Source organism: Amblyraja radiata, chromosome X (genome assembly GCF_010909765.2).
Source record: "Amblyraja radiata isolate CabotCenter1 chromosome X, sAmbRad1.1.pri, whole genome shotgun sequence".
Taxonomy (NCBI): domain Eukaryota; kingdom Metazoa; phylum Chordata; class Chondrichthyes; order Rajiformes; family Rajidae; genus Amblyraja; species Amblyraja radiata.
The window spans coordinates 2,876,514-2,893,210 of record NC_045999.1 but is presented as its reverse complement, the minus strand read 5'-3'; the positions used below and the strand labels follow the sequence as shown (position 1 = coordinate 2,893,210).

The window sequence follows — 16,697 nt, the reverse complement described above, 5'->3', positions numbered from 1 at the left end:
CAGGACATCTTCAGCCCTGTTAAGATCTCTTGGAGTTATAGATAGTCAGAGAGCATGGAAACAGGCCCTTCGATTAACTTGCCCATGCCGACCAACATGTCCCATCTACACTGGTCCAACCTGCCTGTGTTTGGTCCTTATCCCTCTAAACCTGCCCCATCCACGTACCTGTCTAATTGTTTCCTAAAAGTGTTTGAGATGTAACAGGGGAAAGAGGAGAACAGTATTTCCCTCTGAAGAAGGGTCTCGATCCGAAACATCACCCATTCCTTCTCTCCAGAGATGCTGCCTGTCCCGCTGAGTTACTCCAGCATTTTGTGTCTGTCATCGGATACTATTTCTGATGGCTTCTCGCTGCAGACTTGTGAAGTCTTTTGGCGTTAGAGATACAGCGTGCAAACTGGCCCTTCGGCCCGTTTAAGTCGATTCCGACCACGTACACTGAAATTGTCCTTCGCACTGGGGGCAATTTACAATTTTTACCAAAGACTATTAACCTACAAACCCGTGCGTATTTGGAGTGTGGGAGGAAACCGGAGCACCCGGAGAAAACCCACGTGGGTCACGGGGAGAATGTACACACTCCGTACAGACAAGATTCAAGAGAGTTTATCGTCATGTGTCCCAGATAGGACAATGAAATTCCTGCTTTGCTTCAGCACAACAGAATATAGACGGCATGAATACAGAACAGATCAGTGTGTCCATGTACCATTGTATAAATATAGACACACGTGAATAAATAAAATAGATAATGGGCTATTAATGTTCTGCATTCAGCACCCGTAGTCGGGATCGAACCGGGGTCTCTGGCACTGTGAGGCAGCAACTCTACCGCTGCGCCACCGTGCCGCCCTTGTTAATCGCGCTACCACAGCCAGAGCCTTTCAGCAGCCGAAGGGTTAACTTACTATCATTGTTTTCTTCACAACGCACGGGGAAGCTATTTCGATATAAAAGTCCTGTGCGGCCAAAGTCTCTTTATATGCAAATCAAGAAACATCTGGCTCATTGTATTGTGCGGCAATCATACGTCTGCATAGTCCTGTATTATGTGCATGGAATGAGCTATGAACACCACAGAATTCACAGCAGTGGGATAATACTGTACCTTTATTATGCAGATGGAATGAGGAGCAAATGTCAATCCATACCAACGGCAGGATAATCCGATTATTGTGTGTGCTGAGTGAGGTGTGACTGTCCTTTGTCAGCATCTGTCCATTCAGGAGTGCCCTGCTAATGGCGCATCTCTGAGAACATTAGAAATGAGATGCCAAGGACTAATGCAAATGCCAAAGAAACTTGAAATCATTTTTAGTCCCTTCGCGAGGGTACGACTCCAGCTCTCTCAGTTGTCTGGGCAGCTCAGATGTTTACAGCTGCATTCAGTCTGTCTAAACCTACCTACCTGATCTCCTGGTTTAGATTAGAGATACAGTGCAGAAACGGGCCCCTTCTGAAATAGGTGCAGGAGTAGGCCATTCAGCCCTTCGAGCCAGCACCGCCATTCAATATGATCATGGCTGATCATCCAAAAACAGTACCTCGTTCCTGCTTTCTCCCCACATCCCTTGATTCCGTTAGCCCTAAGAGCTAAATCTAATGCCCCTGTCCCACTTAGGAAACCTGAACGGAAACCTCTGGAGACTTTGCGCCCCGCCCAAGGTTTCCGTGCGGTTCCCGGAGGTTGCAGGTGGTTGCCGGAGGTTGCAGGTAGTGGAAGCAGGTAGGGAGACTGGCAAAAACCTCCGGGAACCTCTGGGAACCGCACGGAAAGCTTGGGTGGGGCGCAAAAGTCTCCAGAGGATTCCATTCAGGTTTCCTAAGTAGGACAGGGGCATAACTTTCTCTTGAAAACATCCGGTGAATTGGCCTCCACTGCCTTCTGTGGCAGAGAAGTCCACTTCTGTGGCAGAGAATTAGTGATTGATGTGGCCTCGGTGGGCCGAAGGGCCTGTTTCCACGATATATCTCTGAACTAAACTAAACTCGAAGAGACTGAGACCTAATGTGTTAAGGTGGCCAGTGATGTGGCTTATATGCAGCCCTTAACCAGAGCTGGATACAAGCCTGCAGGTCAGTCTATACAAATGAGGAGACGAAAATCAAATTAACATTGATTTTGCACTCCAATATAATAATGGTCAGATAATCAGTTTCAGTGAATTTAAGCATTAGATCAGATCAAATTAGTTTATTGTCATCTACAGCAGGGAGCAATGAAATTCCTTGTTTGCATGATGCTTCCTCAAGGGCAGGCATGGCGATGCAGAGCTAGAGCTGCTGCCTTACAGCGCCAGAGACCCGGGTTCGATCCTGACTACGGGTGCTGTCTGTGTGGAGTTTGCCGAGTCAAGTCAACTTTATTTGTCACACACACATACAAGATGTACAGTGAAATGAAAGTGGCAATGCCTGCGGGATTGTGCAAGACAACAGAACAGAACAGAATCAGTGTTCAAGAAGGAACTGCAGATGCTGGAAGATCGAAGGTACACAAAATTGCTGGAGAAACTCAGCGGGTGCAGCAGCATCTATGGAGCGAAGGAAATAGGCGACGTTTCGGGCCGAAACCCTTCTTCAGACTGATGGGGGGTGGGGGGGAGAAAGAAGGAAAAGGGGAGGAGGAGGAGGAGCCCGAGGGCGGGCGGATGGGAGGGTGGGAGGAGACAGCTAGAGGGTTAAGGAAGGGGAGGAGACAGCAAGGGCTAGCAAAATTGGGAGAATTCAATGTTAATGCCATAAGGACGCAAGGTCCCCAGACGGAATATGAGGTGCTGTTCCTCCAATTTCCGCTGTTGCTCACTCTGGCAATGGAGGAGACCCAGGACAGAGAGGTCGGATTGGGAATGGGAGGGGGAGTTGAAGTGCTGAGCCACCGGGAGGTCAGGTAAGTTATTGCGGACTGAGCGGAGGTGTTCGGCGAAACGATCGCCCAACCTACGCTTGGTCTCCCCGATGTAAATCAGCTGACATCTAGAGCAGCGGATGCAGTAGATGAGGTTGGAGGAGATACAGGTGAACCTTTGTCGCACCTGGAACGACTGCTTGGGTCCTTGAATGGAGTCGAGGGGGGAGGTGAAGGGACAGGTGTTGCATTTCTTGCGGTTGCAACGGAAAGTGCCCGGGGAGGGGGTGGTGCGGGAGGGAAGGGAAGAATTGACGAGGGAGTTGCGGAGGGAGCGGAATCAGAATCAGTATTTACTTGCAACAGTAAATTAGTAAATTAGTCCCTGGCAAGGTCAGAGTTTACAGTCCTGTGGGAAGAAACTCCAACTCATCCTCTCTATTTTCGCAGTGTGACAACGGAGGTGCTTGTCTGACCGTGGCAGCTGGAACAGTCCGTTGCTGGGGTGGTAGGGGTCCCCCACGTTTGCACGTTCTCCCCGTGACCGCGTGGGTTTCCTCCCACATCCCAAAGACGTGCGAGTCTGTGGGTTGATCGGCACATCTGTAAAACTACATCTAGGGTGCGGGGAGCGGAGGCGAAAGTGGGGTAACATGGAACTGGCGTGAATGGGTCGGAAGGAACTGCAGATGCTGGTTTAAATGCAGATGCGGTCCGGATCCACCCCCACTTCTACTCCCAGAGCGGGGCCAAGAAAATTGAAGATAGACACAAAACGCTGGAGTAACTCAGCGGGACAGGCAGCGTTTCGGGTCGAGACCCTTCTTCAGAGATGCTGCCTGTCCCTCTGAGTTACGTCTAGTGCGAATGGGTGATCGATGGTCAGCGTGGACTCGGTGGGCCGAAGGGCCTGTTTCTCCAATGCTATATACAGTGGCTTGCAAAAGTATTCATACCCCTTGAACTTTTCCACATTTTGTCACGTTACAACCACTAACGTTCAGTTTTTTATTTGTAAAAAAATTTGAAAACCATGTATCATTTTCCTTCCACTTCACAATTATGCGCCACTTTGTGTTGGTCTATCACATAAAATCCCAATAAAATACATTTACGTTTGTGGTTGTAGCGTGACAAAATGTGGAAAAGTTCAAGGGGTATGAATACTTTTGCAAGTCACTGTATCTCAATGCAATATAATACAATACAATAATACTTTATTAGCCAAGTGTGTTTTGCAACAAACGAGGAATTTCGTTTGCCAAGTCAGTCATACAAATAAAAGGCAACAAAACACACAAAATATATTTTAACATGAACATCCACCACAGTGACTCCTCCACATTCCTCACTGTGATGGAAGGCGAAACAAAAGCTAAAATCTCTTCCTTTCTTTGCTCTCCCGTGGTCGGGGGTCTCGAGCCCTCCGTTGACGGGACGATCTTGACTCCCGTTTGACCCCTCCGCGTCGGGATGACCAGCTCCTGCATCGGGGGGGGAGGGGGATGTCAGCTCCCCCGCGCCGGGCGATCGGACCCCACGTCGGGGCTGGTCGAAACTTCCGCGAATAATTTAATCTCGAAAATTAAAACTAAAAACTAAAAACTAAAAGCTGCCGTTCCAGCAGCGACGGGTCTGAATTTTCCCATTATTTCTGTCTCCCACACCATCTTACACCATTGTCAATTTGATGTCATATTAAATTCAGTTTCGCTGTCAGAATGCAATGCCAGATTAAGATAGACGGTACAATGCACAGAGGACAGGCTGAAGAAAGATAAGCCTTCCACCCATCAGTAAGGTCTGGATTTGAAGTAAGATTGCACAGATTGACAGCAAATGTGTCTTCTTAAAAACTGTCTTTCAAAGAAGGTTGAAAAGCCCTTTTCCAAATAGTTCATGTGTCCATTACATCTGCAGATGGGGACGCTGAAATCTATCATTTCTCTTTCGCAAGCAGTTCATTCAGGATTATATTGATTTTAAATTGGAACTTACATGCCTGCTATCCTATGCATCATTTCTTTCTTTGGAGAAACTGGCATTCGGCCCGAATTAATCAAGCCTTTCTCCCACCAGATTTCTCTTATCTGGAGCCATTGCTCCTGTTTAAACTCATATATATCTTCAATTTGGCAATGTCCACAACGACCTTAAATAAACCCTCCATAGATACACAATGCTGGGGTAACGCAGCGGGACAGGCAGCATCTCCGGAGAGAAGGAACGGGTGACGTTTCGGGTCGAGACCCTTCTCCAGAACATGGATAGGTAACGTTTCGGGTCTGAAGAAGGGTCTTGAACTGACGCATCACCAATCCGATGATGTTTCGGATGGAGGCAGGTTCTTTGGATACTTTCAAGAGAGAGCTAGATAGGGCTCTTAAAGATAGCGGAGTCAGGGAATATGGGGAGAAGGCAGGAACGGGGTACTGATTGGGGATGATCAGCCATGATCACATTAAATGGCGGTGCTGGCTCGAAGGGCCGAATGGCCTACTCCTGCACCTGTTGTCTATTGTCCATGTTTTCCAGAGATGGTGCCTGACCCACTGGGTTACTCCAGCACTTTTTGTCATTCATGGATATCGCCATTTCCCAAATTCCCAATTTTAGTAGAGGCTTAAATGTTCATTTTAATATAGCTCATTTTAAGTTCCCAACCAGAAGTACTCCACGGTCTGGTCCCTATAAAGGGCGATAGCACAAAAGCATTTTGACACTACAATTACAATGATTAAGATTTCCAAATCCTAATAATTTACTAAATCTTTTCACCTTGTGTTCTGTTTTACCAGTTCCAGCAATCTGCAGCAAAATCTTTTTTTTTTTTGTCCCATTCCTAAATCCCTGAGGCCAATCCATAACAGGAAGGTAATCATTAATGAACACAATTTAAAATTGGTTAATTTGAAATGAGACTCAGAAAAGCTCGATTAAATCTCCTCTGACTCTGGAGCCGTTTCAGCTGGTGAATGAGATTAAGCAAAGGGGTAATTCTTTGTGACATGCATAATGTGACTATTAACACTATTGGCATTTCTACCCCTCCATCCTAACAAGGTATCGTGGAGTTATTGTTGCATATACTGTCTCAGTTATTCCCACACAAAGCAAAAACTGGTTACTCTGCTTGAAACGTGACTTGTTACAAGGTCATTTGTTATAGGAGCAAAGAGGTCCTTCCGCAGTTGTACAGGGCCCTAGTGAGACCACACCTGGAGTATTGTGTGCAGTTTTAGTCCCCTAATTTGAGGAAGGACATTCTTGCTATTGAGGGAGTGCAGCGTAGGTTTACAAGGTTAATTCCCAGGATGGCGGGACTGTCATATGCTGAGGGAATGGAGCGGCTGGGCTTGTACACTCTGGAGTTTAGAAGGATGAGAGGGTATCTCATTAAAACATATAAGATTGTTAAGGGCTTGGACATGCTAGAGGCAGGAAACATGATCCCGATGTTGGGGGAGTCCAGAACCAGGGGCCACAGTTTAAGAATAAGGAGTAAGCCATTTAGAACGGAGACGAGGAAACACTTTTTCTCACAGAGAGTTGTGAGTCTGTGGAATGCTCTGCCTCAGAGGGCGGTGGAAGCAGGTTCTCTGGATACTTTCAAGAGAGAGCTAGATAGGGCTCTTAGAAATAGCGGAGTCAGGGGATATGGGGAGAAGGCAGGAACGGGATACTGATTGGGGATGATCAGCCAAGATCACAATGATTGGCGGTGCTGGCTCGAAGGGCCGAATGGCCTACTCCTGCACCTATTGTCTACCTATCCGTGCCCTCCAGAGATGCTGCCTGACCCAGCTTTAATCTTTATTCTTTAATCTTTAATCTTTAATCTGACGTTATTGGAGTCGACCTTGCACTGAATAAGTAAGATGGAACTGCAGACGCTGGTTTAAGCCGAAGATAGACACAAAATGCTGGAGTAACTCAGGCAGCATCTCTGGAGAGAAGGAATGGGTGACGTTTTGGGTCGAGACCCTTCTTCAGACTGAGAGTCAGGGGAGAGGGAGACTGGGAGATAAGGAAGTGTAAGGTGTTAAAATGCCTTAGTAAAACCACAGTAATTTGAAATGGCCTTTGGCACCCTCGACCAGTCGGCACTGTGGCGCAGTGGTAGAGCTACTGCCTTACAGCGCCAGAGACCCGGGTTCGATCCTGGCCACGGGTGCTGTCTGTACGGAGTTTGCACGCTCTCCCCGTGACCTGTCTGGGTTTTTCTCCGAGACATTCGGTTTCCTCCCACGCTCCAAAGACGTGCAGGTTTGCAGGTTAATCGGCTTGGTGTAAATGTAAAATTGTCCCCAGTGTGTGTAGGGTAGTGTTAAGGGCCTGTCCCACCAGCATGTGACTGCATGCGGCAAGCGCGACCTAACGTGGTCGCTTGAGCCGTACGGCCTCGCGGGGCCGGTCCCACTTCGATCGCCGGAGCTGTATGGAGTTGTGCAGGGCTGGTCCCGACATCGGGCTGAGCTCCGAAAAACTGACCGTGTTCAAAAATTCCGCGCGGCAACGGCCTGCCGGCCCGCAGCGCCTCGACACCGTACGCACCGCCTCGACGGGCATACGCAGCATCTTGACGCCATACGTCACGCGCAAACTTCCCGCGGACTTCGCTCGAACTTCACGTCACTCACTCGACCTCCGCGCGGCCCCCGCTTCCGGTTTGGTCGCGCTCGCCGCATGCAGTCGCATGCTCGTGGGACAGGCCCTTTAGTGTGCGGGGATCGATGGTCGGCGTGGACTCGGTGGGCCAAAGGGCCTGTTCCCGCGCTGTAACTCTAAACTCAACTAAAAACCTTCGAGGATTAAGATGCCCTTTCTCTGTTTCAGAAGACAGAAAGCTCTTTGTGGGGATGCTGGGCAAACAACAGACTGAGGATGATGTGAGACAACTGTTTGAATCGTTTGGTTCGATTGAAGAGTGTACCATTCTTAGAGGTCCCGATGGAACAAGCAAAGGTTGGTAAAGCAAAGTAAAGTATCCTTTATGGTCATTCAGACATTTCCGTCTGAACAAAATTGTGAATCTTACAGTCATAACATAGAATAAAATAACAAAACGCACACTTAACGCAGTTTAACATCCACAACTGTGAGTCTACCCGGCACCTCCTCACTGTGATGGAAGGTTATCACTGTTGGTGATCTCTTCTTCAATCCATGCTCTCCTCCTACATTAGATATCACACGGGGTGGGAGATTGCAACCTTCACGTGGTCCGCCCCTGTTTCGACGAATGCAATCAACCCAGCGTGCACAATTAAATAAGATCAAATAGAACAAGTTGTCCGGCAACTTTAGGCTGTGCACGCCACATGCAAGAAGAAGGAGATATCTCACCTAGAACATGGAAACGTACAGCACTGGAACAGGCCCTTCAGCCCACAATGTCCGTACCGAACGTGATGCCTCACAGTGCCAGAGACCCGGCTTTGATCCTGACTGTCTTTGCGGAGTTTGTACGTTCTCCCCGTGACCACGTGGGTTTTCTCCAGTTTTTCCTTCCACACTACAAAGATGTACAGGTTTATACACTAATTGGCTCCGGTAAAATTGTAAAATTGGCCCCAGTGTGTATAGGATAGTGTTAGTGTACGGGGTCATCACTGGCTGGCAGAGAATCGGTGGGCCGAAGGGCCTGTTTCTACGTTAATCGGCTAAAGTCTAAAATGGGATTTAAGAAGAGACTATCAGAGTATTCTGGCTTGATACAACATGTTTGGTTCAGTTCAAGTTAGTTTAGTTCAAGTTTAGTTTAGTTTAGTTTAGTTTAGTTTAGTTTAGTTTAGTTTAGTTTAGTTTAGTTTAGTTTAGTTTAGTTTAGTTCAGTTCAGTTCAGTTCAGTTTAGTTTAGTTTAGTTCAGTTCAGTTTAGTTCAGTTTAGTTCAGTTTAGTTTAATTTAGTTTAGTTTAGTTTAGTTTAGTTTAGTTCAAGTTAGTTTAGTTTAGTTTAGTTTAGTTCACTTTAGTTTATTGTCACGTGTATCGAGGTATGGCGTAAAGCTTTGTACACCAGAGAGGCAGCTTTGTGCAAGGGGGTGAATGTTTAACTCACAGAGAGGAGCGTGGTGAGCAGGTTGGATGGGAAATAACGGAGCTTGTGTGCTAGCATGCATAGACGGGCAGAATGGCCAGATTTTATGACATGTTCCTGTTGTTGGGCGTCAGCAGCATGGGTGGTAATCATGCATCGAGATAATACCGTCTGCAACTCTGTCTCGTTCTTTCCCTTCTCGCAGGCTGTGCATTTGTAAAATATTCATCGCACGCAGAGGCCCAAACAGCCATCAACAGCCTGCACGGAAGTCAAACCATGCCAGTAAGTCAGACATTAAAACAAACTCATGAATAATTTCTGCGCTGTGCTCTCTGTAAAGATGATATCCGCTCATCCCGTGTTGATCAAAGCGAATGCTTCCACCATACGGACTCCGATAGTCGACCCATTAGAATGGCGGGAAGTTCTTGCTGAGTCGGCTAGGTTCAGGCCTTTGGCAAATTCAGTGCGGTTTCTACCTTCTGTTAACAACCCTTAGCTGGGCTTGAGATCTCAGGTCCACATGCAGAGCGGAAATGTCCGCCCCTCGCCTTCTGCAAATACACGAGGAGCAGAATGGCCATTTCCTCGTAAGATTTGGCCATTGTAGCGGCACCTAGTGGCGGGGCTGGGTATTCAGAACCCTCGTCAGCGGGGGATGGGTATTCAGAACCCTCGTCAGCGGGGGATGGGTATTCAGAACCCTCGTCAGCGGGGGATGGGTATTCAGAACCCTCGTCGTTGGCCGGGACTGTCACGTGACCGGGGGTTCGATCGCGGGCTTTTCAAAGTAATTAGTAGTTAGCGCTCCTCGTATCGACAGGAGCTGTAATCGTTAGCTCTAGGCTCGGTACGCGGTGTTGCGAGCATTTGTTTGATGTTAATAAAGAATATTTCGCTCAACCTGCCTGGTCTCACTACATCATCTCCATTTTTCCGCCAATCCACCAAAGTCCTCGGCTTCCGCTGTGACTCTCTCTCCCATCTATCGCCTCCGTCATCAAGAAGGACATACAGTAAGTGATAGGAGCAGAATTTGGCCATTCGGCCCACCAAGTCTACTCCGCCATTCAATCATGGCTGATCTATCTCTCCCTCCTAACCCCATTCTCCTGCCTTCTCCCCATAACCCCTGACACCCGCACTAATCCAGAATCTATCCTTAAAAATATCCACTGAGAACACACAAAGCATCAAGGTATCTTTGGTGTCAACTATGACGGCACAGTGGTGCAGCGGTAGAGTTGCTGCCTAAAGGGGGTGTCCCACTGTGGCGACCTAATCCGCGAGTTCAGAAGAGTTTGCCCTCGACTCATACTCGCAGCATGGTCGACACGAGGTCCTAGGAGGTCTTTGTAACTCTCCTTCATGCTCGAGAGTGGTCCCCGCGTACTCGAGGCCTCAGCTAGATCGCGGCGTTTTTTTTCAACATGTTGAAAAATGCCCGCGAGTAAAAAAAGGTCGCCATGGAAAAAATCAACACTTTTTTTACTCGTGGATTTAGTCGAAGTAGGTCGTAGTAGGTCGGCAACTTAGTCGTAGGTAGTCGACGTTAGTCGAAGGTAGTCGTAGATATTCTTCATCATAGTCGAAGGGAGGTCGAAGGAGATCGAAGGAGGTCATCTTCACTCTCCACTATTCGGTGTCCAATTTTCCCGAAGTTAGTTGTAGATAGTTTTCAACATAGTTGAAGGAGGTCTTCAACATGACATTTTTTTCAAACTCTCCCAAACTCTTCTAAACTCGCCAATTAGGTCGCCGCAGTGGGACAGCCCCTGCAGCACCGGAGAACCGGGTTCGATCCCGACTACGGGTGCTGTCTGTACGGAGTTTGTACGTTCTCCCCGTAACTGCATGCATTTTCTCCGAGATCTTTAGTTAACTCTACACCCCTTCTTACATAGGTATGTAGGTTGGTGTATGTATAGATTGGCCCTAGTGTGTGTAGGATGGTGTTAATGTGCGGGGATCGCTGGTCGATGAGGGCTCGGTGGGCCGAAGGGCCTGTTTCCCTGCTGTATCTCTCAACAAAAAACTCCAAATAGGCGAAATATCTTGTCATCTCAGCTTCTCGATTCACAGGTTAGAGTTCGACTGACCAAGCCAACGAGAACTCCAGGCCAAAAAAAGGAAGAAACTGCAGATGCTGGTTTAAACCAAACGTAGACACAAAAAGCTGGAGTAACTCAGTCGGTCAGACAACATCTCTGGAGAGAATAAATAGTTGATGCTTCAGATCGAAACATTTTCGGGTCTGAAGACCAGAAACATCACCCGTTCCTTCTCTCCAGAGATGCTGCCTGTCCCGCTGAGTTACTCCAGCTTTTTGTGTCTAAGAAAATTCAACCATTGTCTAACTATATTTGTGTAAAACATTGCAGCATTGCCTGTTATTATTGAGACTTGGACAAGAATTAAAATCTACTGAAGCTACCAAGTACTTTACTTCTTCAGAATGACCCAGTAAGCTGTACACTGAGTGAACTCTCAGGCAGAATTAGATCTGAATTCAGGCAGCTCAGAATAATGCCATTCTCAAGTTGCATTTATTGCCACATGCACCAATTGGTAGAATGGGATTTGAGTCACCGTACAGCCATATGAATAAAAACAACACAATATACACGACAGAGTTTAACATAAACATCCACCCACGGCGGAATCAATGTTCCTCACTGTGATGTTCAAGAAGGAACTGCAGATGCTGGAAAATCGAAGGTACACAAAAATGCTGGAGAAACTCAGCGGGTGCAGCAGCATCTATGGAGCGAAGGAAATAGGCAACGTTTCGGGTCGAAACCCTGAAGGAAATAGACAACGTTTCGGGTCGAAACCCGGAAGGGTTTCGTCCCGAAACGTTGCCTATTTCCTTCGCTCCATAGATGCTGTTGCACCCGCTGAGTTTCTCCAGCATTTTTGTGTACCTTCGATTTTCCAGCATCTGCAGTTCCTTCTTGAACACATATGTGGATGGGACAGGTTTAGAGGAATATGGGCCAAATGCAAGCAGGTGGGACTAGAGTAGGTGAATGAGAAGCAGAGGACATGTGTTTAAGGTGAGGGGGGGAAGATTTAATAAGATCCTGAGGGACAACTTTTTTACACAAAGGGTGGTGGGTATATGGAACGAGCGTATGAAAAATATTTGGACAGATACATGGATAGGATTAAAGTTAAATGGGCCAAATTCAGGCAGGTGGTACTAGAGTAGATGGGGCATGTTGGACGGCATGGGGAGATGGGCCGAAGAGCCTGTTCCTACACTGTACAACTTTATGAATCCATGACTCGCAAACCACACGCCAGATAGCGAAGGAATTACTCCATGCAGATGGCCATGTGGCAGAGAATCACTGAACCAAGAGCCTTGTGTTCACCGTACATCATGAAATGGAGGATTCAGAAGCTCATAGGAGCAGAATTAGGCCCATCAAGTCTACTCCGCCATTCAATCACGGCCGATCTATCTCTCCCTCCTAACCCCTATTTCCATCAGGGTTTAGGCCCGAAACGTTGCCAATTTCCTTCAGGGTTTCGGGCCGAAAACGTTGCCTATTTCCTTCGCTCCATAGATGCTGCTGCACCCGCTGAGTTCCTCCAGCATTTTTGTCTACCTTCCTCACTGTGGTGGAAGGCTATAAAGTTCAGTCATCTTCCTCCATTGTTTAGTTTAGAGATACAGCGCGGAAACAGGCCCTTCGGCCCATCGAGTGCGCACCGACCAGTGATCCACTGTGGAGGGAACTAAGGAATTGATTTTTATTGATATGCCATCTTTGCTGGGTGCAGGATGCGGCAATTCATACGGTTTCACTTTGGTAAAGTAGCCGGAGTCAAAAATGTGGGGGGGGGTTTTCCCAGGGAAGCAATTTTTTCAAAGCTATTATTGTTGTCGTCATTTCACTTGGAAAATGAACATCTAACGAAGCATTAAAAAACAAAACAGATTGCCAGTGAAATTGTTGGTGAGCCGGTGAGGCTGGATGATTGGAAGAGAGGTTTGCATTTATGTGGCACCTTTCTTAGTGGACCCGGCGTGGGGGAAGGTGCCATGAGGGAGGGAGGGGGGAAGAATGAAGGGGAAACTGGCATGGGGTGGGGGGGGGTGGGGGATTTGTAACTTTGTATATGCCCTTTATGTGGTGTCTATTTGCATACCTTGGCAAGGTCCACAAACAAATAAAGTATTCAACTCAATTCAATTCAATTCGTAAAACCAGGCATCCAAAGCCAATGATATAGGCAATAGACAATAGGTGCAGGAGTAGGCCATTTGGCCCTTCGAGCCAGCACCGCCATTCAATGTGATCATGGCTGATCATCCACAATCAGTACCCCGTTCCTGCCTTCTCCCCATATCCCCTGACTCCGCCATCTTTAAGAGCCCTATCTAGCTCTCTCTTGAAAGCATCCAGAGAACCTGCCTCCACCGCCCTCTGAGGCAGAGAATTCCACAGACTCACCACTCTCTGTGAGAAAAAGTGTTTCCTCGTCTCCGTTCTAAATGGCTTACTCCTTATTCTTAAACTGTGGCCCCTGGTTCTGGACTCCCCCAACATGGGGAACATGTTTCCTGCCTCTAGCGTGTCCAAACCCTTAACAATCTTACATGTTTCAATCAGATTCCCTCTCATCCTTCTAAACTCCAGAGTGTACAAGCCCAGCTGCTCCATTCTCTCAGCATATGACAGTCCCACCATCCCGGGAATTAACCTTGTAAACCTACGCTGCACTCCCTCAATAGCAAGAATGTCCTTCCTCAAATTAGGGGGCCAAAACTGCACACAATACTCCAGATATACTTTTGGAGTGAGTGGTTAGTCTAGTAATGTAGGACCTACATTTTGTGATATAGCATTTATTTCAAGAGGGCTTGTAGACAAAAACAGGGATGTAATTCTGAGTCTCTGTAAGGCGCTGGTCAGGCCGCATTTGGAATATTGTGAGCAACTTTGGGCCCCGTATCTGAGGAAGGATGTGCTGGCTCTGGAGAGGGTCCAGAGGAGGTTTACAAGAACGATCCCCCAGGAATGAGTGGGTTAACCTATGATGAGCGTTTGTCGGCACTGGGCCTGTACTCGCTGGAGTTTAGAACGATGAGGGGGGGACCTCATTGACATGCAGAACAGTGAAAGGCCTGGATGGAGTGGATGTGGAGAGGATATTTTCACTAGTGGGAGAGTCTAGGACTAGAGGTCATAGCCCCAGAATTAAAGGCCGTTCTTTTAGGAAGGAGATTAGGATAAATTTATTTTAGAGGGTGGTGAATCTGTGGAATTCTTTGCCACTGAAGGCTGTGGAGGCCAAGTCAGTGGATATTTTTAAGGCAGAGATAGATAGATTCTTGATTAGTACGGAGCAGATTTGATGGGCCGAATGGCCTAGTTCCAGTCCTATCACATACAGTATGACCTTATGATTGGCCGCCCAAGAGCTTGGTCTTGCGCTGAATATCCCTCTTCCTTCCTCCAGGGAGCGTCGTCGAGTCTGGTGGTGAAATTTGCCGACACCGACAAGGAACGCACTCTTCGGCGAATGCACCAGATGGCAGGGCAGCTGGGCATCTTCAACCCAATGGCAATCCAGTTTGGGGCGTACGGAGCTTACACACAGGCGGTATGTAACCGGGCCCAGTGCCACCGGCAATCCCACTCACTACACCCCATCGCTTGGCCCCAAGGAGGCAGCTTGGAGACAGGCCCTTCGGCCCACCCAGTCCAGCCCGCCCATTGATCGCCCATTATCCGACGTTCGCATCACTCCAGGTGAAGGGGGAAACACCTGAGGGGTAGCCTATTCACACACTGGGTGGCGGTTGTATGGAACGGGCTGCCTGAGGAGGTACGCTTAAGAAAGAACTGCAGATGCTGGAAAAATCGAAGATAGACAAAAATGCTGGGGAAAATATACTCAGCGGGTGTGGGTCGTGAGGCAGCATCTATGGAGAGAAGGAATAGGCGACGTTTTGGGTCGGGACGCGTCGAAAAATATTTGCCGACAGTGGCGACAATTTTTGATGCCGTAGGTTGTCTCTAAGTGTCGTAGGTGAATTCCATTAATACCGAAAGAGTCGCCTAAGTGGGGCAGGCCCATCATTGCAGCTTTTTGTGCCTATCCCACAATGCTACCTCCCCGTCCAGCGAGTCTCAGCCTTCATTCTCTCTTCCAGCTGATGCAGCAGCAAGCAGCGTTGATGGCGGCAGCACAGGGCACCTACCTGAACCCAATGGCCGCCATAGCCGCGGCGCAGATGCAGCAGATGGCAGCGTTCAACGTGAACGGGCTGGTGGCAACGCCAATGACGCCTTCCTCAGGTAGGTCGCCCACCCTTCGCCAACCTTGAATGAATGAATACGTTTATGGGGCAAGTATTCACATACAAGGAATTTGCCTTGGTGCTCCGCCCGCAAGTAACAACACGACATGCAGTAACAATTAAGATTGAAACATAAAACATTAAACATTAACAATAAAACATTACAGTTTAAACGTGAATGAAATGAAATAAAAGTGCAAAATGAGGCTTCAGACTTCTGGTTATTGAGTAGAGCTACTACTCGTGGAAATAAGGTGTTTTTATGTCTGGTTGTGGCAGCTTTGACAGTCCGGAGTCGCCTTCCAGAGGGAAGTGATTCAAAGAGTTTGTGGCCAGGGTGAGAGGGGTCTGAGATGATCGTGCCCGCTCGCTTCCTGGCCCTTGCAGTGTACAGTTCGTCAACGGAGGGAAGGGTGGAGCCAACAACCTTGCCCTTCCCCCTGCAGTGCAACAGTGTTGAAAGCGCCTAGCGGCAATGTTGACGATGGCTTGCCCTGGACCTGCTCTTGGGTCTGGCCATGGATTCGTGCTGCCCCTATGTACGGGTTGCCACAGTGGAAGCTCGCCATCTTTACGAAGGGGGTGTGGATCATCGGAGTTGGTACAGAAGGGTTCACAGAATTACCTGTTACAAACTTTGGTTTAGTTTTGAGATACATCGAGGAAACAGGCCCACCGGCGATCACCCCTTACGCTAGTTCTATCCAACAATTTACAAAAACCAATTAACCTACAAACCTGGAGTGTGGGAGGAAACCGGAGCACCTGGAGAAAACCCACGAGGTCTTCCATGTTTCCATGTTGTATCTCTAAAACTGAAACTGGGCTTGTGCTTACTGAAGTCTACTTTCTTCAATGATCTGTTGTCTGTTTCCTACCGCAGGTACCAGTACTCCCCCTGGCATCAGTGCCACAGCTGTACCCAGTCTAGCCACGCCAATTACAGTCAATGGGTTCAGTACTATGCCACCACAGACCAATGGACAACCAACATCAGATACTATCTACGCCAATGGCATCCATCCATACCCAGGTATACACCAAGAAAAAATATCCAATTAACGCACTTAATTAATCCAATTTTTTTTTTTGTTAAACGGGGGCAGTGCATATTAATGAACATTTGCATGTAAATATGCAAGATTATTAACTCCCTTTCTCCTACCAGTCTGACTGTCCCCCTGATTAAATGTTATCTCTGTGTGCCTCATTGTCAGCTTCCCCTCCGCTAACACCGATCCATTCCACATGTTCCTTGAACTCCATCTCCTTTGATGTCACGTTTTCACACCCTGCACTTCCTTATCTCTGTGCCTCCCTCTCCCCTAACTCTCAGTCTGAGGAAGGGTCTCGACCCGAAACGTCACCCACTCCTTCTCTCCGGAGATGCTGCCCTGTCCCGCTGGAGTAAAGGGCCGGTCCCACTGTACGAGCTAATTCAAGAGCTCGCCCGAGTTTCCCCTGATTCGAATTCGGAGATTTACGGT

At 47.9% G+C, this 16,697-nt stretch overlaps 1 protein-coding gene across 1 annotated transcript in view; it reads left to right on the top strand.

Annotated features, from left to right (window-relative positions):
• The window catches only part of LOC116968217 (CUGBP Elav-like family member 4), a 122,598-nt gene that overhangs the window by 68,954 nt on the left and 36,947 nt on the right, over positions 1-16,697 (top strand). The window contains exons 2-7 of the mRNA XM_033014883.1: positions 7,688-7,816; positions 9,097-9,176; positions 9,848-9,910; positions 14,367-14,510; positions 15,064-15,208; positions 16,094-16,243. Coding sequence (XP_032870774.1) covers positions 7,711-7,816; positions 9,097-9,176; positions 9,848-9,910; positions 14,367-14,510; positions 15,064-15,208; positions 16,094-16,243 — 688 coding nt within the window. The 5' untranslated portion in view covers positions 7,688-7,710. The remainder of the gene's footprint in view (positions 1-7,687; positions 7,817-9,096; positions 9,177-9,847; positions 9,911-14,366; positions 14,511-15,063; positions 15,209-16,093; positions 16,244-16,697) is intronic.